Source organism: Aplidium turbinatum, chromosome 13, assembly GCF_918807975.1.
Source record: "Aplidium turbinatum chromosome 13, kaAplTurb1.1, whole genome shotgun sequence".
NCBI classification, from domain to species: domain Eukaryota; kingdom Metazoa; phylum Chordata; class Ascidiacea; order Aplousobranchia; family Polyclinidae; genus Aplidium; species Aplidium turbinatum.
The window spans coordinates 22,075,426-22,099,026 of record NC_137484.1 but is presented as its reverse complement, the minus strand read 5'-3'; the positions used below and the strand labels follow the sequence as shown (position 1 = coordinate 22,099,026).

The following is a 23,601-nucleotide window of genomic DNA, read 5'->3' as shown; positions in this document are numbered from 1 at the left end:
ATGCTGTCGCAATTATTGGATAATGCCAAATTTCTGACTGTTGCGCAATAGCCAGTATTAGGGTTCCAATTTAAAAGATACATAACATGAAAACTGTGGAATATCTAAAGGAAACAAAAACGTCCGGAACACTAGGTACATATCAGCCTTCAAGAAGCCCAGTTGTACAGACCAGACCTGATAAGTTGAAACAGTAGGCTATAGGCCCTGCTGTCTACAACTTTGAATTAAATTTTTGACACTTTTTATCCAAATGCTATACTTGTTCTAATTGAAATTACTTTCTGTAACATAAATACATATTAAATCAATACTGTGAAAGCTCGCGGGCCGCAAAAATTGGACCTGTAGTTGGACCACGCTGTAGTAATCAATACGTTTTAGTTTAGTTTTGCAGTTTTAGAGCCATGTACCGGTAGTATTGCATATTCTACTGGTTCGTTAGTGTAGTGTCAATTACTCCTTTCAATCGTCTTTTGATGAATTTGTTGTTTTGCAAATTTGCATAATGGTATCATACCAGTGGCTTTGTAGAAGTCTTGTCAGTTGATGCCTTACGCTGTTTTTTTCTTGAAGGCTATATTATTGGTTTTTCTTACTTGTGTACTTTTGTTTAGGCGCAGTTGATTATATTTGGGCAAGAATTCTTTCGCACCCCCAAAAAATATGCTTCCCGTACACCTATGATAGTCATGTAACAATACTAACATGTTTTTCAGTATTCAATCCACCCAAACCACCGCGACACTTGAAGATATTGAGCCCCAGAAGCAAACAGAAGAGCCGCGAAGTTTGGTTCCAGGTATGGGTAGTTGTATTATTCGAACCAGGTTTTACGACTACAGTTAAATCGTTGTTATTATTCTTCTACCGGTAGTTTGATCAATTGTGACCTCTCAGACGCTCGAAGTTGAGATATATTTTTTTGATGACGAGTTACCTGAATATTTATGCATTTTCAGTTGCACTGATGATTATATTTCAGCAACATTTTTTTTTCATTCGTCGGTAGTTTTATCTCTCGCTTGAATGGACTGATGAGTGGCAAGATTTGCGAGCTGGAGACCAATAGTTTGACTCTGACAAACTGATAAAGGCTAAGAACATTACTCGAGATACCTGATCACTTAAAAGTGTAACTAACTTTTACCACTTATCTGAAGGTGATTTATCTCGTAGGCAGCCATGTTAACAACAATTTAATTTTTACGCGTATAAGCTCACGAGTTAAACTTTTATTGAGCAATGAGTATTACTAATGTAAATAGAACACGTTGGGATTCTGTGACTGTCTTGTTTGCTGTTGTACTGCTTGCACTGTCAAATTCCATGGCTGTTTCAAAACGACTTACTGCGAACTAGTTTGCATACAAGGACTTGACCCTTTACTGACTTTTATTGAAGTTTTATGGGACATGAAGCATTTGACAGTTTTCTCGAGAGCTTGAAACTTTGTTTGATCAAATGGTTAGCTGGGTTTTGTGGCCGTGCTAGCGACAGGCATGTACCTTACCACACAAACACCTAATCATGCACGTTTTAAACCTTTACAAGGTTTTACCATCGTCCGGCTCCATGACATGCTGGTATATCGCTTATTGTAGCTGGTACTATCTTTTCGTTCTTCGTTTCTTTCGATTTCGTTCCGGAGTTATTACCGGAGATGGTGAAGAAGACAAAAGAAAAAATTATCGCATTATATTCAAGTATTTTGAAAGGTGCTCACATTGTGGAAGAAGAATCTGGCTCCGAGACCGAAATGTCAGATGCAGAATCACCCTCTCCTCCTGGACATGATGATGAGGAGAACCAACAGCCGGAGGAGGTTATTCTTTCTCCTGAAGGAAAAAAGAAAACAAGAAAGAGGAAGAAAACTGATCCTACGAAACGAAAGAAAATCAGGTGAAAGATCTAGAGTTTCTAGACAAATGCCGTGCAAGTATTTTCGATTTCAAAGTTAAGTTTTCATTTTTTTTTTTGAGAGAACAAATGATTTTGCAACAACAGCAGTTGTGAAATAACTCCAAGCTGTAAAATAACGTATAATAGTTCGGATCAAATATCTCTGTCAGATGAAAAAATCAACAGATTGTGTAGATATCAAGGTTACGTTCATCCAAGAGCGATTTTTTAATAACCTTGCTCTTGGCTTCCAGAAAACTTTTATCCGAAAACAAACTGAACACGGAGACCTTAGAAGCTTTGAAGCTGGAAGAAGAGCGGAAGAAGAGATTGGAAGAGCAAGCTCAGCGAGCCGCGCAGGTTTTTTTATCAGTTGTGAAACTTTGTTGTAATTGTCGTGTCCAGGCTTATGCTGGGTGGTTAAGGATTTAGATTAAGTAGATAAGAAGACGTTGAATCAATGTAAAAAACTGTTGAATTGTTGTCTGGGATGTTAAACGTCAGTGAGTAATGTATTACTAGATTTTAATGAGTATTGTTAAAAATGTCATCAGGTCCATAAGTTGTTCAACTGCTTTTTTAATGTCGCTCGCAGACTAAACTTGAAGCGGCAAAGATCATTTTGAAGCAAGAGTCTTTGGAGAATAGCAACAATATTTTTACCGATTCTTTTCAACCCGACCATGCAAGCTCAGAGGGATCGTTCCTAGCAGGATTATTAACAAAATCAGAGCCGCTTAAACCTTCCTATCTCTTCCGTGGGAGCTTGCCAACAAACGATCAGAGTGCCACCTTCCAACACACGAAACAACAACAAGGTATGCCGCCTAGTTAGTTACAGTTCACGGTTTTCCGTCCTTTGTTTCCTGCATTGCGAGGGTTGGACGTCGGTAAATTTCGATCCGGTTTGATGGCGGCTTCCACACACTGCTGTTCTTAAACATTCCTTGTTGCATCCAAAGTGTGAGACTTGCACTGATTACTTTCCTCCTCAGATGACGTCATCTGCATCAGTAGCGACAGTGATGACGACGACAAGCCAACCAAGGGTGATGTCAGCTCCGATAGCTCGGATGACGTCATTTGCACAGGGGAGGTCACTGAAGAGGACCCGGAACCGGAAGATGTTAACAACAGGTAAGAAATTATTTTTCAGTTTTGTATTTCCGGTACGTGAAAGTTTAGTAAAAATTTCCGGGACGGTACCTGTGTGTTAATGACTTGACAACCTAGGTCTTAGGCGCCTGTCATCTGTTATTTTTGGTCTTTGGTCAATATCTTCTTTTTAAACTTGCAGTGGCATGCACATTGAAGACGCGAAGAATCACAGAGACGAAGAGGGAAGGGTCCTTGTAAATGTAAATCGGCCGAGCAATGAACCAGAAATATTCCTGGCACCTCAACTCGCGGCTTCTGTCATGCCCCATCAAGTAAGTTCCGGCCAAAGGAGGCGTTGTACCAGTTTAAACCAGTTCTGTTTCAAAAATTGTTTTCTTTGAAATGCTTAAAGGAAATTAGAAAGATTAGAAACATTCAGATTAGAAATAACAACTGCCTTCCATCTAGTAATTTATTATAGATTTAACGTCTGCAGACGTTGAATCAATGTAAAAAAGACAGGTTTTACCACTTGGATTTTGATTGCAACCTATGCATTCCAACATTATTGGTTTGAGTTCATATAGAAACCAACTGAACATTCCGAAACCTTAAACTTATGCGCTTATCAAGTTCGATTGACTTATAACTCTTAAAGAATTTCTGCCAGCAAAACCAGCGTTTTTTATATATAAATCTAACGTCAGAAAACGTTGACTCAAAGTAAAACGCGCTGGTTTTCTGACTTTGGAAAGCCTTCAACTTTTAGCTAAGATACAATCGATCGCTCTATCGATCCCACTGGCGTTAAGTGAGGTCAACCGAACTATACAGGGGATTGTCGCTGTTGTCCGACCAACTGGCTAAATTGTTTCTTTTTACGTTGACTCTTCAGTGTCGTTGAAACTGCGTAAAAGATTTAAATTTTATCAGCTGAGTAGTTTTTATTTGCAATTCTTATTGATATTGAATTTTTAATTAACCAGATCGGAGGCATTCGTTTTATGTTCGACAACGTTGTCGAAACGTTGTCGCATTTCGAAACCAACGCTGGCTTCGGTTGCATTCTGGCACATTCCATGGGTTTGGGGAAAACCTTGCAGGTTATTTCATTCATCGATGTTTTCCTTCGCTACACCAATGCCAGGACTGTCCTTTGCGTGGTACCGGTGAGTTTTCAGGCACCAAAATCCGTTCTTTCTACATTGATTCAACGTCTGCAAACATTAAATCAATGTGAAAAAGACGGATTTTGCAGTGTGGGTTGTTGTGTTTTGTTATCAGGAGAGTTTACTTTGAATATATGCCCAAAATGCCGAAGCTAAATTCTTGGCTGAACAAACGTTTCGAATACTAAATTGTTTTGATCATCAGAGCTAAAAGCAGTCAATTAATTTTATACGCTTGACATGGCTAGCTTTGTTTACGCAGTGAGCAAACCAGCACTTTTTGACGTTCGTTCAACGTATGCAGATGGTGAATTAACGTCAAAAAGGGTTGATTGTCTGACTGGGTATCCAAAGGTCATCTTTAACCCCTTCTAACCCTAACCCACAGGTGAACACGCTCCTCAATTGGGTTTCTGAATTCAACATGTGGTTGCCTCCGAAATCCAAATGCCTCGATGAGAACCCAGCAAAAGTGTGGCCCCGCGCCTTCCCAGTCCATGTCCTTTTGGACATTCACAAAACCGTTGAATCAAGGTAACTGGCTGCAAAACCACACTTAAAACTTGACCTTGTATGTTCTCTTGATATCTCGACGCCGACAACTGGCAACGACTCAAATGGAGGCACCACGTTAACTGGAGTGCTTTCGGTTGTAATCGTGTGAGACTTGCTTAGAGCCAAGTGCTTTAAACTAACGTAGTCAAATAATTTGTTCGTTGAAAGTTCATGTCTCAGATTAGCATTTTGTTGTCCAAAACCAAGCCATCCGTTTGTCTTATTTACTTAATGGCCAATTGGCACTTAAACTGGTCTAAGCAAATCATATACAAACCAAAACTTCGCTTTTTCATTTCCAGCGCAACATGTTTCTCAAGACTGTAAATAAGTTCATTTTTATGAATTGATCACAGGTCGAAAATTGTTTCGAAATGGTACGAAGAAGGTGGGGTGCTGTTGCTAGGCTACGAGATGTACAGGCTACTGACTAGCAGGAAGCCGCGCAAGAAGAGAAGAACGAAAAAGTCTTCGAAACCGAACGAACCGCTTGTGATCAATTTGGAGGAAGAAGACAGACTGTCTAACCTATCTATCGGTGAGTTGTATCAAGAGGTCTGGTAGCAGTGCATACAAAACTAGCTAAGTGGGTAGTATCGGTCTTTGAGTTGATAGGCATGGGTTCAATACCCTGTTGGTTTGTACCACGTCTTGAAAATTGCATTGAATTTCCTTGCTGCTTAGTACCCAGCATTTAGAGAATGGGTTTTGGTTAAAATATACTCAGTTCTACGTGATAACGTGACAGGATGGGTGTTTCCTAATATGCTCTGCCAAACCGCATTCGCAAAGATTTTATGTTAATTCATTCTCAAAAAGCTACCTTGGTTAAAGGATGATGTAACATTTGAACACTCCTAGATCGCATATTTTTTGTATCAGGTATGCAGTCAAGTCTACTGAAGCCAGGTCCTGACCTCATTGTTTGTGATGAGGGCCACCGCATCAAGAATAGCCACGCAAGCATCTCGCAGATGCTGAAGAACGTCAGAACAAGAAGAAGGATTGTTCTCACCGGTTACCCACTGCAGGTACAGATAGCTGTATAGTAATGTTAGTGCTGTTTAGATTGCCAATAAACTTTGCTCCTGCTCTTGTATGGATGGAATTAACTCTGGCTATCCATCGGCAAACTGTATATGTCCTTTCTCGAATCCTCAACTTGTCAGTTCTAATGTAAGTTCGAATCTTACTTGCGATACGTTTTTTGCTTTACCATTGCAATTACTAAGCGTCAAAGCTTTGCCTATATGATGTACAGCACAGCTTACATCTGGACAGAGTTCTTCTTCACTTTATTATGACTTCACAGAACAATTTGATGGAGTACTGGTGCATGGTGGACTTTGTCCGGCCGAACTTTCTAGGAACCAAGCAGGAGTTCTCGAACATGTTCGAGCGGCCGATCCAGAACGGACAGTGCGCGGATAGCACGGAATCGGATATCCGTTTGATGCGGTTTCGTTCTCACGTCCTCCACAGCTTGCTGAAGGGATTCGTGCAAAGGAGGTCAGTGGATTGTTCAAATACAAATAGTTTTTTAGCTTTAGTGGTTTCGAAAACTTTTTCCTTTGAAAAGTGTCTCCGATCATAAATCTAGATTAATTTTGTGTTGTTTTACTCCCGTCTGTCATGAGGTCATTGTCCAGTGCAGAAATTTCCATTTTCTGTCGTTAAAGCGTCCGACTATGTTGTTAATACGACAATGCCGTTTGGCGAAGTTCTGTCCCTGAACAAGTGCTTGCTCCCAGTCAGCAAAATTCGTCATTGATGCAACGCCTACAGACGTTGAATCAATGTAAAAGTACGGATTTGTTGTGCGGGTTATTGTCTTCAGTCCTTGCTGAATTGCTACAGTCATCGGCTTCAAATGTGTCACCTTCAGACAATGCAGACTATTGAAATGTTAATAGCATTGTTTCGCCATCGTTGTCTATACAGTAGAGTAGTAGACCATTGTTTTGTATTTTTATGAATATTAAGAAAAAAACTTTGAAAGAAATCGTACTTTAGGTTTAATAAAATTAACTAAACAATTTTTGGAACTACTATCTCTTTTGTAGCATTCTGAACGCTGGTTGGTCAGCGACAGTGCACTGATCCAGACAGCAAAGCAACCATTTGTACATTGATTCAACATCTGCAGACCTTGAATCGATGTAAAAAACGCTTGAGTGTTGTCTGGGAGGTCAACTTCCTTTGTTCAAACCAGTCATTTTTCATTATAATCTCCAGGTCTCACAGCGTGTTGAGCGACGCCCTTCCGTTCAAAGAGGAGCATGTCCTAATGATAAGACTTTCGGAGTGGCAGAAGAAGTTGTACAACTCCTTCTGGGAGAACAAGATGCCGGGCTCCTCCGGGAGCTGGTGCAGCTCAGTGAATCCGATCAAAGCGTTTTCAGTTTGTTGCAAGGTGATTTTTTTGCCCATTGCGACAACGTTCCACTACACTATAGTTCCTCCTATAGCTGCAAAACATAAGCATTGGTTTCACTCATAGATTTGTTTTGATTGATATAATTTGAATCAATTTTCCAGATAACCTTTTGAATTAAACAGTGTAAACTTAGTCGAATGTTAATGGCATGTCGATTCACCCCCCTGCCGAGTCGCGAAAATTTTTCCCACGAACTTTTCGTCTCATTTGCATATTTCTGTAAGTGTAGCCATTACTGGTTACAGCGCGTGGTAACTGTTTTTACCGATTTATTTTTTTCTCGCGCCGTTTTCAAAGTCAGAAGCCAATTTTCGCCCTCCAGGTCCAAATCTAAACGTTGAACTTGAAAAAAACGTAGCCTGGAGACACACCTAGTCTAGTCAAGTTTAAAAGAATTGAGAAACGAAATTGGTTCTGGTCACTCTAAAAATAAGATTGTCCGATCTGATTAAGAATTAACCCTAATCCTACTTTTTTTTGAAAAGCTTTTGTGCACCGCAAAAACTAATTTAAGGAAAAAAAATCGATTTCGATTGGCGTCAAACCGTTGTTCTCACGAACATAAGGTACAAGATGAAATCACTGAACCAAACAAGCCAACGAAAAAATGTTTGCATTCACGCTGTATTAATACAAACTCTATGCGAAGTACTAGAAAGTTTGTGGGAAAAAATTCCGCTGGCGAGTTTTGGTAAAACACTTCAGGACACACTTTACGTGACCCAGATAGCAAATTAATTTGGCAAAAAAAAGATCAATTTGCTGGCTGGAAAAATGTTACTCTTCCTTCCCTTTCATTTGGTCAAAAATGCTTCTGTTCCATTTTGATTGACTTTTTAACTTATGTCCCGGATGCAGATTTGGAATCACCCGGATGTGCTGTATCGCACCGTGCGGGAGAAGAACGAAGAAAACAACGACCTAGACCCGGATTTCGATATTCCAGAGTCGCTAGACGCTGCCCTCCAATCTAGCAAGGCGAAGAAGGCCGCAGCTAATCGGTGAGCAAACCAGCTGTTTGCCCAATGCTTCACTCCACCACTAAATATTTTTCTCACTCGGTCAATAGCGCAGTGGTCGAGCGGCGAGCCTTTGGTTGACATTCGAAAGGACGCCGCGTCGACACGCTTCACCGCATACTTGCACGTGGATGTGGCGATTTCCGCCCACTTGATCTAAATCTGCATCTTGATACGACGAAGAAACAAAACGATGGCGCATTGTTAGCTGCTATTGTTGCAACAGTGCACTGGCTTACAACGCCAACGTATGCGCTTGTGTCTCACAAAATTTTTGCTGTTTTTTTCGTTGGAATTCCCGTTAGTGAAGTTACCGTTTTACATCGTTTTAACGTTTAGCGACGTAGAACAGCGCCACTGAGGCTGACACACGTCTTCATCGTGCGTTTGCTATTCTTCTTATTTCTTTGCTTATCCTTTGTTAGAAGAACTGTTAAAAGCAAATTCAGTTAATTGAAAGGCAATTTTAACTTCGCTTGTTACAGAAAAGCCGGAAACACGTTTCCAGATAGCAAATCAACCATTTTTTACATTAATTCAACGTTTGCAGACGTATTAAAATGGTGGTTTGCTGTTTGGGTTGGTGCTTATAATGATTTAAGATTTAGTTTATGTAATGTCTTATTATTTTTCAGCCCAGATTCATTTAATTCTCCAACTCCAATGGCAAATATTAATTCTCCCTCCTCCACTGTCCCCCCACCAAACGTGGGTTTTAAGCGCTCACCTTCTGGGACGCCTGTACCGCCCGCAATGCCAACCGGATTCAACCAGTTTGCAGAAGATAGAGAGAAACGACTAAATTATGAATGGGTAAGTGTACAAAGCGTTTGGTTGGAACGACTAGTTTCTTACTTCGATAAATGAATAACTTTGATAACTAGTACATAAATTTGATAAGTAATTTATAACTAGTTTACAACTTTGATAACTAGTTGATAGTCTTTATTACTACCGAATATTTTCTTAATCTTTTTCCCTGTAAGACGCACAGAGTAATGGCATCTCTCTTATCTAAGGTTGTTTTTTATATATGTGTTCTGTTACCACTTGCCGGTATTTCCAGCTATTCTTTTGTGCAGGCCAAGGACCTGCTGACGGGGTATTCCACAGGGATCCTTGAGCTGTCCGGCAAAATGGTTGTGCTCATGCAATTGGTCCATGCTTCGGTTACCATGGGAGACCGGATCCTTGTCTTTAGCCAATCATTGAGCACGTTGACACTCATAGAAGAATTTTTATCCCAACGGTTTGTTCCAGTGAGAAACCAGGAGCAATCTCCCAGGTGGGTGGCCTACTCAATTATAGTTTTTTTGTTGTGGATATCTTCATGCTCAGGCTGATAAAGCCTCTGTTTGGTTAATTCTGGCAATTTCGTATATTTGTAGAGCAAGAGGCCTTGAAACACTGACGAGGCCAGGCCACCGAGACTGACAGCGTAAAGTTTTTGATAGTTGACGCGTTGAAGTGTTGTTGTCTCTGAATTATTCCATTCACTAGGTGCCGCTGAATGCAGAGCAGTCCTTGAAATGCGTTGCTCAGGCGCACCCTCCGAGAGCCGAACCAGCGCCGCTTGATCTTTCCGTTTCTTTGTTCATAAAGTCGGGCGCTAAACTAACTGAGCTATCAGGACGGACAATATTTCAAATTACATCATCATTCTTTCAATCGAGTTTCAACAGAATTTTTTTTTAACAACAAAATGGAAAATTTTGCATAACGTCCCTACAAAGCTTGTAGTTTAGCGTATTAAATTTTTTTTGAAAGTTAATAGAACTTGAACATTTCTGTTTTGCTGCTTTAATCTAGCTATTTATTAACGCTCCTTTCGACTTTGTCAGAAAATGGTCTAAGAATGAATCTTACTTTCGACTTGATGGGAACACGCATTCAGGAGACCGTGAAAAGATGATCAATCAGTTTAACTCCCCAACCAATGAGAATGTCCATGTCTTTCTATTGTCCACCAGGTAAGGATCCTCTGTTTTCCTTATCGGGGCGGCAAGAATCTTTTATTTTACGTTCCTAAGTACTTACCCTCCAATGCCTTGCATTGCGCTTTTGGTGGTGATTAATTTTTGTCCTTGTTGACTCCACTTTGAAATCAGTAGCCAGCTCTCGTACCCTCTCATAGCTTGGCTGAAAGCAGTGTGTTTCTTTTTACATTGATTCAACGTCTGCTGTTGTCGTGGATCTGCTTAGGCATATTCATGTCGCAAACCATAAATGAATGATTCTGGTAATATTCCATCATTTTGCGTTCATTCCATCATTTGCTGAAAACAAAATGGAGACTAAAACTGCGTTGTTCTCACGTTTTTAACACCATCTTGTAACTAATCTCAAGAAATCAGTGCCCACTCACTAGGAAAGGTATCGCACCGCTTGGTGATGTGAACACCCCTGGTTAAGAAACCTTGTTCCAAGGACGTTAGTTCGACAACCGTTGAAAGCACGCAGTTATCCCTTTAGCAAGATACTTAACCTCATTCTTGAATGTGGACACGGAGACTCAGTTCTTGGCCTTTCTGTGCATGAGGTTGAGTGCCTCATTTTGAACATTTGTCGCATTAATTGTCACATTTTTAACCACCAGACATCATTTTGAGTGAAAAAACGTTTCATAAACAGAAAAAATAGTCTAGTTTTACACAACTTAATATCGAAGTCTTGGTCGTCTCAAGCACATTATGCAAAGACGAATCCCATGTGTTCCACAGGGCTGGTTGCCTCGGTATCAATCTAGTTGGGGCGAACCGTGTGGTTGTGTTCGATGCTTCATGGAACCCCTGTCACGACGCCCAGGCAGTGTGCCGGGTCTATAGGTACGGACAACAGAAGACCTGTCATATATACCGGTACGTATGACTGATATTATATCTGTGAGTGCACTATGCATTCCGCCAATAAAAGCTATTTTTTACATCGTTTCAACGTTCTGATATTGTTTCACGGATAAGAGTTTTGTTGGTATGTCACTGTTGATCACAATGACGTCACAAAAAGTAACGAGGCTTGTACCACGTGTTGAAAAATTATGTACAATATGCTCATTTTCGCCACAGCGATTGTTGAGTTTTCTTTATGGCAGCAGTTAAAAGATACTGGAAAAAAAGTAATTTGCTGCAAAATCAAAGGTCAATGACAACCCTGGTCAGAATAATCGTGGTATTGTTAAGCCCAGATTGCGTTAATGAAGTGCCTAGATTGCGGTGCTGATGTGTGCAGATTGCGGTACTGATGAACCCAGATAACCGTACTGATGAACCCAGACCGCCGTACTGATAAACCCACTTCGCGGAACTGATGAGCCCAGATCGCGGTACTGATGTGCCCAGGTCGCGTTACTGAAGTGCCCAGATTGCGGTACTGATGAACCCAGACAACCGTACTGATGAACCCAGACAACCGTACTGATGAACCCAGACGGCGATAATGATAAACCCAGATCGCGGTACTGATGAGCACAAATCGCGGTGCTTATGTGCCCAGGTCGCGGTACTGATGAACCCAGGTAGCGGTACTGATGTACTCAGACCGCGGTATTAGTGAGCCCAGATCGCGGTACTGATGTACTCAGACCGCGGTATTAATGAGCCCAGATCGCGGTACTGATGTACTCAGATCGCGGTCTTAATGTGCCCAGGTCGCGATATTGATGAATCCAGAGATCGAAGCAGTGCTGCCCGCCGCTTCGTTCTGTCCACGGTCGACCACCAGTATGCTCATGAACCTCATACGTTTTGCAGGTTGGTGTGCGATCAGTCGATGGAGAAGAAGATTTACGAACGACAAGTCTCGAAACAAGGAATGTCTGGTAAGTTACAGCAATGCTAGTTAACGATTACCACGTCACGCATCTGCATCGTTTCAACGTTGTTTTAAAGTCGGAATTACACGAATACACACGGCCAACTTTTTTTGGCTTGTGATAATTATTATTTTGTTGGAGCACTGATTTGAATTATTCCATTCGATGCTTTACGAAGTTACTTCTTGCCTCAGACCGAGTTGTGGACAAATTGAACCCCACCCAAGTGTTCACAAAGCAAGACGTCCTGTCCTTGATGGAGTACAGCAATGATGAGTTACCGCGGGTGGACTTCAGTGAAGTGGAGATGTACCACACTGATCCTATACTGATAGACGCCTGCAAGGTAATGCTGATCTTTGTTTGTTTGTTTGGCAACAAACGTGAATTCAGTGCTCTGAAGAGTTTTCGAAAGAACTAAGGGAGAGGGAGAAGTAATAACGCTGTGGAACATCCCTTCTAGATTTGTTATATACCCAACGCGTCACTTTGCGGAACGGACCTTGACGTTTGTCTTATGTGCCTATTCTATTGCATGAGTCTTCTGCTATTAAGATGACCATTAAAACACCCAAAACATCAATCCCAGGCAGACCTTATTGCCACCTAGTTTTTTTCGCCCAACGATGACGTTATGAAGTTGTCTCATAATTGAGATAAACAACATGTGAAATTTATACGAAGATTTTGTTTTAAGTAAGTTTGTGATGAATGATGAGAAGTTCCGATTGTTTTGCTTCGATTAACGATTCCAGCTATTCTGAAGTTGAATAACATATGATGTCTTGCGGTACAAGTTGATGAATATTTCTGCGATTTTTGCAACTTTTGTTTAAACCAATTTCCCAGATGCATGGGCATTGGTTGACGAAGAAACCGTTCACGCATGAATCATTGCTACTGGACTGCAAGAATCAAAGGTTAACCAAAGCAGAGAAGCGTGCTGCGGAGAAAAGCTACGAACGCGATAAACTGGCTTCATCAACATATAACTACGGGTATGACACATTGTATGATAATAATGATTTTGTCATAATCGAAAATGAGCGTTGCTCCTCAGCGCTTTATAAAGTGGACAGTGCAGCCGTGTAGAGGCACAGGGAGCGCATTATTATCCTGAATCCATTCCTTTTGTTGACTGCCAAGCAGGAGTAAGACTCAGTTTCACTTTTAAAAAGTATTTGGTATGACCCAACAGGGCATCAAACCTATGTCTATCGGTTCCGAGGCGGACGCACTAACCACTAAACCACTAAGCCGGTGTTTATAACAAAGTATGTGCTGTAGTGCTGCTTGATGTCGTTTGCTTTTGGTTCGACAAAGCGACAAATTTGAGCAAAAACTGTTCAAACATATATTGAACATTACAAGATGAGTTTCCCCACGTACAAGTTTCTACTGTCACATAATAACTGGCAAACGAGCCTCACAAGTTCAAGAGAACCCATTTAAATCTTGTCAAATAATTTCCAGGCGCCATTCTTACGCCGGGTTCTATGCTAACAACAGCGCAAGCCCAAGACCGACCAACCCTATCAAGAGCCTAAGGTTCGTATTTGCATAAAAGCTAATGGAAAAATATGTCTAATGTTCGATGTATTGAGCATCCTCATCCGATACAATTCATGATTTTAGTGAACACGAGCTTCAAACATTGTGTCGGGTGTTGTAGTGCGAAGATTGTAACCTATTTAAATCAGTTCTTTTTGCATTCAGCACGTACAATTGTAGATGTTTTATGTGCTTGTGACGTAAGAAGGCTCGTTCTTGCGTCAACTGACGTCATAAAGCTACCATTTTCTTTTCAGTTCCAGCTTCCCGTCATACTCCATGCAGTCACGTGATCCCAGCCGACCAATCGCAAACGTCCGACCGATGCAGTCCACGCCGCTGCCAGTATGTTTGCCAACGGTGAGATTTTAATTTCAATTTTTTTTAGTGTAAAAATTTCCGATAAGAATTATTTAGATATAAATGGATAAAGTTAGCCATGGATCCCAGTGCTATTCGCGCCTTACTTTTTTCGCTTCGTCAGCCTTTAGATGTCAGCAGTTACGTCACAATGAAATTTAGCGAATTGTCGCCTAGGAACTTCCGCATATCCGACTTATTCTGCATAGAGTTTTGTTTTTGCAGTTTTTTAAGCGCACTGGAAATGTAATAAATTGTAGAAAAATGAGAAAACTGTATCGAACATGCGTAAGTAAAATGGTTGGGTGCTTTCATTTCAAGTAGTCATCAAGATAGCCATTATCCGAATCCAAAGACATGTTACAATAAAGCATCATATTCACCTCTGTAAAACACTATCACTTTACCCAGCCTGTTTTTTTTTCAAATCCATGTAAAAAAGAACTGATTTGCTGACTGGGATAGTACCACCGTAGTTGCATCACAGATGGTCGCAGTGCTGAGGTTTGGTTGTTGTCTCTACAGAACTCTCACAGCGGCCAGTTCGCGATGCCCTACCTGCACAAATCCGGGATCTCTGTACAGAAAGTGGTGGCCACAATGGACATACCTCTACCGCCTCAGAACAACCTCACCAGCACAATGGCTGGCACGCAACCAAGGAAGATATTCGCTGGTGAGCCGCCCGCTTCGAAGTTACGAACTTTACATCGTTTTAACGTAATTTTAATCAAGGTCTTCGTGTTGCGTGCAATACGAAATAGCAAAAATTGCCTTTTTACATCGTTTTCAACGTTACCAATTGTTGAAACAACGTAAAAAAACGGTAAACTTTGTTAGCTAGGATATGATCGCCCTGAGGTCGTGCTCCCATTGTTTTCTCATTGACATGTAGTCAATAGATGTCGGCTGCATGGTCGATTGGTGAGAGCACTTGTACTGTACGGCACTCGAAAGGGCGCCGGTTCGACACCGCTCAATAGCATGCGGCTGTGTTTTCGGTAGGACACTTATATTTAAAATGATATACCCGAAGGTGGACTTGAAGATTGCCTTCCTTGCCTTCTTAAACCACCTCTAAATCTTCAACTAATATCCGTAAATCTGTATGATAAAAATGATGCTCCCGCTAGGTGATGCCATATGCATCATACGAAGCAAGAAAGGGACTTACATCAGGACTTCTCAAGGGCGAACGTTCGCGGTGAGGCTCAACGACAGCGGCCCTCGCTTCACTGGCCCACAGAACCCGTCTGGTACCCAACTTACCAGCTCGATGTCAGCCCCCCAACTGTACCCCCAACAATCCCCTTCCCAGCTTTTCGGCCCACAATCCACAGACCGGGATGAGCAGTCAGTGAGTATTCAACTTGATGCATTTGTTTTCGTATGAACATGTTAATTGTAAGGATAAGTTAATATTTACATTAAATAAGCATTGCTGGCAAGTTTGTCGTACATTAACATTCCGTCAATGGCCGAAAAACGCCCCTAAACTATTTGCACCCTCCATTTCATTAACTCATACTCTTTTGTATAATCTTTTTATTGGTTTCAGTTAGTTTATTGAAGTTACTGAGCGAAGGTATTTATGAACAACTGCACTGCAATACAATACACAAACTCAATTTAGCAAAAAACGCGAATTGATATGACGTCATGGTTTCAGACGTCATCACAAGTCGGTCACAGCGTTCCGACCATGCCAACAATCGCCGATGACATCACGAGCAACGATATCTTCTCCGGGGAAGCATCGTCATCAGCACACACGTAAGTATCGAAGTTGACCTTGTTGTAAACATAGAATCCTTTCAAAGAATCGTCAAGGGACACTCACATTTCTAACCATAACTTTCAGTGACAATTTTTCAAATTCATAAGTTCATGTGTACCGGGCTTAGGCATAAATTTTAGTGCGTTTTCCCAACACTGATGCTTTCATGAACCTTCTTCAAGCTATTCACGGAACCCCTAAGAGACTCATTGGCACCAGCTATCGATTCACTGGACACATGTGCCGTGAAGTGTCGTTGCCACAGTCTATTCCTGGTATCTCCCTTCAGTTTATCACGGCTGCTGGGCTCATCCCAACAATTTCCATTGCAACGAAGATTTGAACGCAATGGATTGTGGTGGAATTGCGCTCTTATCCGTGACACCACCACCACCACCACCACCACCCCACCGGACCGAGTGTCCACCACCACCCCACCGGGTGCCGTCCCACGTGGTTTGCCGTCAAGCAAGAGTTTTAGTTTTGAATCCATGCTCGGACTGACAAAGCCTCGGTTGGTTAATGTTTATTTCTCGTTGTTTTGCATACTTGTAGTATATAGGCTTTTGACGCAGGGCCGGTTGCTGAGATTGACAGAGTGAAGTTTCCGATTGTTGAAATGTTGTTACCTGGAAATTATTCAATCTACTAGGTGCTGCTGAATGGAGAGCAGTCCTGAAATGCGTTGCTCAAGCGCACACCCCGAGAGTCGAACCAGCGCCGCGTGATCTTGAGTCGGCGCTTAACCACCGAGCTAATGGAGCGGACACAGTTGATCGATAGCTAACCATAGATGGCGACGTTCGCCCTTCTAGCTTAATCCCAGTATGTGTGGAAATTCTCTTCCCATAATGCTCTGTTTGCACATCATCTTCTCGCAAGCCCTCACACCGGCTTGGTGGCTAAGTGATCACAGTGTTTGCTTCTGGATCAGTAGACAAGGCTTCGACACTCTGTCGGGTCAAAGCAAAGACTTTGTAAAAGTGTTATTGTCTTATTCTTGCTTGGCAGTCAGCAAAGAAATGGATTCATGGTAATAATAATAATGCACCCGGCTGCACTGACACTGTCTGATTTGTAAAGCGTTGAAAGTAACGTATATGTGTGATGGATTCGGTGCTATATAAAACTACACATTATTATTGTGTAATCCCTCTGTCTTCGTTAGAATATCGTCTTTCTCACCCCCCTTTCCAGTCTACCATATCTGACGTTGACTAAGAATACTATTTTTAGGCCAACTTTTTCTCTTGGACCACCAACATCGTCCTGGAATGATTTGGCTGCTGCAAACGATTCAGCTGTCGCCCAATCAGCTGGCGCCACGTCATCATTTGCAAATGATCCGTCGTTATACTCTTTAAATGAAAATTCGTATGACGCTTCTTCGTACCAGGTTCAAGACCCCTACCTGCCCATGTTCTCATCGCAAAACCCCATGGCCCCCCTTCACCGCCCCCCTGCTACCTATTCTATGAGCTCACAACAGCCCTTCAGTCAATCGTCGTTGATTGGTTCGAATCCTAGCCCCGCCCACTTTTACGCAGATCCAATAACCACTGAAGGAGATTTTTCTTCCATGATGCACTTATCTAGAAACAACGGATCGATGGATTTCAGTTTATTCGGCAATCGGAACTCTGCTCCTCAAAACAACTATCAAGCCCCGCCCTTGTTTTCGACCAATCAGGACTATTTATTCAAGCAAAACCCATTGATGGACGATCAGACTGCCATGAGGTCTAGTTATTCCTATCCCTCAATGGCAGCGGCCAACCCAATGGCCATGGACCTCAGTAACCAAACCCCATCTCAACCGATGGACTTGACCGGGGCATACAAGGCCCCAGAAGTGGACCTGGGTGACCCGTACCCAGCCTCTGAGATTTCAAGTCAAGATAACGTCCCACAAAACCAAATCAAAGACATTGATCTTGATCTCCCTGTATTGGACTGGTGAGCAATTTCGTGTTTCTGTTCATGGAAACCCTGATCCGAGTGACAATTCATTGTGTTTGTTGATTGTTGTTATGTTGTTTTTATTTTTCAGTAAAGTTGATCCTGCCCGCTGCTGTAAAGTTTAGTTACGTTTGTTTTTACAAGCTGATTGTTGCATTTTGTTGCGTAACTCTCGGAAAGTATTGAAGCTTCATTGTGAGGTCACTAGACGATATCTGTGAGGGCCTATCGAAGCTGAACCCCCACACTGCCTCTACCCCCCTTTCCCTTGCCATGGCGTAGGGCAGTAAGTCTTGTTTTGCAAATAAGCTGGGTGTTTTTTATCACTGTAATTTAAAAGGCGGTAGAGTTGCCACATTTAGCATTTTATTTCACAATGCCCTGCAAATCATGTTTGATCTAAGGTTTCATTGGTTGATGTTTGTGTGAGGTTATATATTTTAATTTGCGATTCTACTCTTGTTTTTTTTGCATTTTTCTAACAGCGCAGTGCAATAATGTCGCTGTTTAAAAGTAGGCTTGTTTTTTTTCTTAATAGTTTTCTTCAAAGTAAAATGAATTGCCATGCATTCCTGCATTTGTTCTTTCCTTGCTGTCCTACCTTTTATAAAATCATTTGAATGTTAATACTTGATCTTTTTGCTATGAAATGAATTTTGATATTGACTTAACTTTTACGATTACTGTCCGACTTTGTTTCAAGCATGTTATAGTTGAAATAATTTTACTACCACAGTATAAAACGATATATTTTAATACAAGCGTTCCTTGCAATATTCGACAAATGTCTTACTCGACGTTTTTAAACTTGTTTTATCTATGAACTGGCTCAAGATTCCTAAACGCTACTCTAGATAGGGTTGCAAATTGTAATTTTGAAGTCTCGATACTTATTAAAGGTAGTTTTGTAGTCGGTGGGCTGGTCCGAGTCTTCTATAAGTTAGCAGTTGTAAACTGAGAAAGCGACAACTGAGAACACCGGAACTTGGAATGTCACAAATCAGCAAAATGAGTTTGACAAGCTATGACCAAGCACGTCTGACGTAAACAGGGATGGATCCAGCCTCTAATTTTTGGGGGTGGTGCTGCTGAAATTTATTTTCATCTAAGGAGGTCCATCAGTGTGGCACTGTCAAAATGTGTCTCTGCTGTATTTGGCATACTGATAAGCATTCATGTTGTTAATACAGATGTTTTTGTTTAATATTAATAAAGACCTGAAAACGGAGAAAGTGTGCATGAAAAATCAAGTCTTAAAAACAAGCATGAATAAAAAACACTTATGGTACCGGTATAACAAAATTCAAGAACGTGATGAAATTTTGGGAAATATTTTAAAGTTTAAAAACATGAGCAGTACAAAACACATGATTATTTCCATTGGTACACATTCCATAATCTACACAGCATCAATTCGTTACATGCTGATATAAACTGATATTTTGGGGGGGTGCGCACCCCCCTCATCCCCCCCCCTTGATCCATCTTTGGACGTAAATCTCATTTGCTGACATTTGCTATCAAAAAAAGCGATTTGTTATACTTATATCTACTGATGTGTACATTGAAAATGAATGTGGAGCTATGCCGAAATAAACTTGATTGATTAATTGATTGGCAATAGCTGAAATGTACTTGCTGAGTTGTCGCATGCCGAATGGTATGACGATCGACTGGCCCATCAAAGGGTAGCATGAAAATTTATTTTTTGAAATTGCAGAATACCGAACTTTGAAATGCGTTGGGTTTAATCCAGTGATTCTCAAACTGTGCTCCGTTTAAAAATTTAAAGGGCGTCGCACAGAAGCCCGGTTTGCTAACTAGAAAAGTTCATATAAAACAAGTAATTCTTTTGACAAAGGCCATTTGAACTTTTCAACTTCCTTCTTTTGCAATAGATTGAGTTTCGCTTTTAGAAGCATGATCGTTGTTTACTTCGCAAATGTGGATATTAACGACCTGTTCTAGCCTGATGCTACGAGTTCCTTGTGGTAGTAGCGGTTTGCCACTAGCTTTCGGGACACAGTTCCCTTAGTCATGTGCTAGAACACAGTTCTTTTAACTTAGCAGATTGTTGATCAATGCTTAATCTAAAAATGCAACCGTAAGAATGCATTCTATTAGCATCCACAGTTTTTCTATGACTGTGATTACAACGAAAGATTGATTTGCAAATGAAAAAGTAAGACATTTTTTGTAAGTTCGCAAAAATTCTATTATTTTTAATAAAATTTTAAAAAAATGCACACATCAAGTTAGCATATGAATTATTGATTTTGATCGTGTGTGACAACTATTTCACACCCGCTTCGTGATTTTAGCAAATTCTTTTCAACGCGCGACACCGAAAGAAGTTTAAGAACCACTGGTCTGGAGGATGGTTTTGGCAAAGTACCCAGTCAGCAAAATCTTTCATTTTTACATTGAATCACATCTGCATACGTTGAATCAATGTAAAAGTGAGAGATTTTACTGTCTGGGAATTTGAAACTATTGTTTGCTTATTGTGATCAAACTCGTGAAGAACGTGATTTCGTTTACCGCCGAAACGTTGTAAATGAGATTATAGCATTTTATGTCACGTCTTTGATCAAAAAAAGAAAACCTGCAGTTTTTATTTTTTTGTGATGATATAACCCAACAAAAAATATTTTTGTATTTACATTGATTCAACGTCCATAGACGTTTATTCAATGTAAAGAAGGAATGTAATGTTGACTGAGAAACTATAAAGTTGTCTTTGCATAGAAATTACGCAAACTTATGAAATTTTTTAAATATAAATTTCTGTATATTTTTTAATGCAGTGAATGTATTTACTTGTGTGCTGTTGCATTTGCATGTACATTATTAGTACTTATATATAATATACGTTGCGCATATCCTGTGTGTTACATTAGAGATGCTTAGCCCCGCGATGACGTCATACCCCTTTGTTTTTATTTAGTTAGTTCCGGCTTAAATTTGCGGAGATTATGACGTCACCGGGAGTCGTGCAAGCGCGCATATTGATTGGGTTGTATTAGAATCTTTGAGACCTGAACATTGAATGATTTCTTTCTTGAGCTTAATATTTGATAGTCTACATCGATTTTACAATCATATCAGGTTATCCTTGGACTAAGAAAGCTTATTCCTGGCGGTTTTGCCTACTCGTAGAAGCTGTGAACTAATGTAGGTCCGGTCACCTAAATTGACAGAGTAATATTTCCGATTGCAGTTGTGGATTATTTTGTCTTTTGAACCGTTCAGATCAGGGTTAAACAGTGAATCGAGCAGCTTCTGAGATGACAAAACGTAGTAGGCTAACCTTGTGGCTTCTACTGAAGACGTTTCCAGCTACGGTAATAACATTTTAAAATATGCCAAGAAAGTGCTCATTAAAAGTTGGACTATTCTCACTGTCGTCAGCTCGAATAGGGCCTATTCAAATATCATCTGATGAGATTTGCTCCCTTTGTCTTTATGACTCAAAATGTGATAATGTCATCAACCAATATCACGCTTCGGTTAGCCTATCTTATTTGAACAGCTCGTCAGTGCTCATTTGCATGAGTTTCGTCGGCCAGGGCTGGATTTAATCCGGCCCTTCTAGCAGTATTACGGGTAAATTTTATCTTAAATGAGGTCCATTTACTGGGAACAGCGCTTTTTAAACCTTACGTGGACCATGGAACACTTTTAGGTCTACAGTAGAAAAGTCTTTGGAATAGGCCGGCGGCCTACCCAGTGGCGTTGATAGGGGGGAACTTTTAGACCAGGGCCCGAAAAGAAACCACATCGTACTCTTTGGATATGGTAGTCTACATTTTTCTTGGAAGTATCTCAATTTGGGACACGAGCATCGCATTGGTGCCGGGCCCAAAGTATCCTCAACGGCTCTGTGTCTACGTATGGAAAAAAAAGTGTTTTCTCATAACAATAGCTTAAACTAAATCTCAAGTTGATTTTTTTTAAGTGAGATAGCCTACCTGGGCTCGTTTTTCTTTGCGAGATAAATTGTTAGGCTAATAGTCAGGTTAAGCTTACACAGGATCATTGCACATAAACCAGCCAATATACAAGCTTCTAAACAAACATAGCCTCACGGCGTTGATGTTGTGAGTGAGAACCAAAACTTTGTTCCGAAACACCCGATTGTCTTTTGCAGAACAGCGATGGAAAATTACTGTGTAGGAAAGAGTAAAGAACCCGGTATGTGGTTGACATTCAATTTTCAACGGCTATAATAAGCCGAGTGGTGAGAGCCCTGACTCCAAAGGGCGCCGGTTTGACATCGCTTCAGAGCATTTGATTGTGTCTCAGCCAAGACACTTAAAGGGCATGTCTGAAAGTGTACACGAAGATTGGCTTTCATGTCTCCTGTCCAGTTAATCAAATCTTCGGGCGCAGGTCTGAATACGACAAAAAATCAATTTGATTTTTCTTTGTCGGAATGCAAAAGAAACGATGTTGTGGAATAGCCTACATAGCCGTACGAGACCAAACCATTTTGGGGGGGGGCAAAACGTAAATGTGTCCAAATCTGCACGCTTCTATAGAAATTGCCCAAATAGGCTATAGTGTATGCGGTGCATGATAACAGTGAAAAACTAACATAAGTAACAAGATCAGCAGCCAGCTAGAAACATCAATTCATCTTTGAAGATACTTTGCTTGTGCATTGCTCGATGCTTCTGCACTTTGGCATGGTAGGTAGGAGTACCAAATATTGTTTCACACACCATAAATAAAAAACAACCCCCCTTAAATATTCTGTATGAAAAGTATAAGGTAGGGGAACGTTCAAATATTACGTAACGCCTTCGAGGGGGAGGAGGGGGTTATGCAAAGCGTTACGTTAGCGTCACATCGGGGGGGGGGAGGGGGTTCAAGCAAAACGTTACGTAACGCTTTCGAGTACGAAATGGTAGTTTTTTGTGCTGAATTCGTAGTGAAAAAGCGTTACATGGGGGAGGGGGGGATTGAAAAAAGCGTTACGTTGGCGTTACATGGGGGAGGGGGGGGGTCAAAAATTCGGAAAAAAAGCGTTAGGCTACGTAATATTTGAACGTTCCCTAGGCTACTGATTAAAATTAGACCAAGTGCACTGATTAATAGACCTTGAAGTTGAAACAATGGAGCCTGTCTGCAGTTATATGATTGCACAAATCATATCAGGAAAACCAGCAACAGGAAATATATTACATAGTAAGTAAGCAAGAAACACTTTCTATGCATGCAGTTGCCAACATTTTTTTTTGCAACCAGAAAAAGCAGGTCAAGTTAATGCAAACAACTGGATCTATCTCCGTAGAACAGAAGTCAAGATATTATGACAAAAAGTGGCGCTGCCATGTTTCACACAAGATCTTGCAAAGCTTTTTGCCAGCTGGCATGGCAGGTTTTGAGTTTTAAAAGCTTTGAAATAAATGAATATACAGTGAAATTAACATGACACAGTTGCATAAACAAACTAAATTTTTTTTTTCATTTTGGGGCGCAACTGCATCATTTTAATTTGGGTAGTTTTATAAAAGTAACCAAACAAAGCTAAGCAACACCACAACATTAACATTACATTTAACAGGTATAACATTTTTTGTTAAATGTTGTGGTGTTGCTTAGCTATGTCCGTTTATGGTTGAGAAAGTACTGTAACCTCTCCACCCGAATTGTTTTATAAAAGTATTCACCAGATTTATATAAATTCATATTTTGTAGTTGCCCAAATCAAGATGATGCATTTACGGATATTATGAAAAAAATTAAAGACTTTGTAAATTTTGATGCCGAGGCAACTGCATCATGCCAATTTGGGCAGTTTTATAAATAGACTATGATCAGATAATTTCATATTTTCTTGTTGCCCGAATCTAAACGATACATAGTTATGTAAATGGGAAAAATTAATGAATTTGTTCATTTTGGGGAAACTGGCTCACGCTAATTTGGGCAGTTGCATAAACAGACTAATCAGTTTC

General features: G+C 40.7%; 1 protein-coding gene across 1 annotated transcript in view; it reads left to right on the top strand.

The window, feature by feature from the left end:
* Positions 1-20,520, top strand: part of LOC145781887 (helicase ARIP4-like) — a 34,766-nt gene extending 14,246 nt beyond the window's left edge. The window contains exons 2-27 of the mRNA XM_082593573.1: positions 720-802; positions 1,719-1,902; positions 2,157-2,262; positions 2,498-2,720; positions 2,898-3,039; positions 3,200-3,332; positions 3,987-4,169; positions 4,558-4,703; positions 5,081-5,262; positions 5,607-5,755; positions 6,037-6,233; positions 6,960-7,137; positions 8,020-8,162; positions 8,816-8,993; positions 9,263-9,465; positions 10,022-10,150; positions 10,901-11,038; positions 11,930-11,997; positions 12,186-12,337; positions 12,841-12,989; positions 13,465-13,539; positions 13,800-13,902; positions 14,428-14,578; positions 15,036-15,259; positions 15,572-15,675; positions 16,916-20,520. Of these exons, the coding sequence (XP_082449699.1) occupies positions 720-802; positions 1,719-1,902; positions 2,157-2,262; positions 2,498-2,720; positions 2,898-3,039; positions 3,200-3,332; positions 3,987-4,169; positions 4,558-4,703; positions 5,081-5,262; positions 5,607-5,755; positions 6,037-6,233; positions 6,960-7,137; positions 8,020-8,162; positions 8,816-8,993; positions 9,263-9,465; positions 10,022-10,150; positions 10,901-11,038; positions 11,930-11,997; positions 12,186-12,337; positions 12,841-12,989; positions 13,465-13,539; positions 13,800-13,902; positions 14,428-14,578; positions 15,036-15,259; positions 15,572-15,675; positions 16,916-17,639 (4,447 nt within the window). The 3' untranslated portion in view covers positions 17,640-20,520. The remainder of the gene's footprint in view (positions 1-719; positions 803-1,718; positions 1,903-2,156; positions 2,263-2,497; positions 2,721-2,897; positions 3,040-3,199; positions 3,333-3,986; positions 4,170-4,557; positions 4,704-5,080; positions 5,263-5,606; positions 5,756-6,036; positions 6,234-6,959; positions 7,138-8,019; positions 8,163-8,815; positions 8,994-9,262; positions 9,466-10,021; positions 10,151-10,900; positions 11,039-11,929; positions 11,998-12,185; positions 12,338-12,840; positions 12,990-13,464; positions 13,540-13,799; positions 13,903-14,427; positions 14,579-15,035; positions 15,260-15,571; positions 15,676-16,915) is intronic.
* Positions 20,521-23,601: the final 3,081 nt, after the last annotated feature.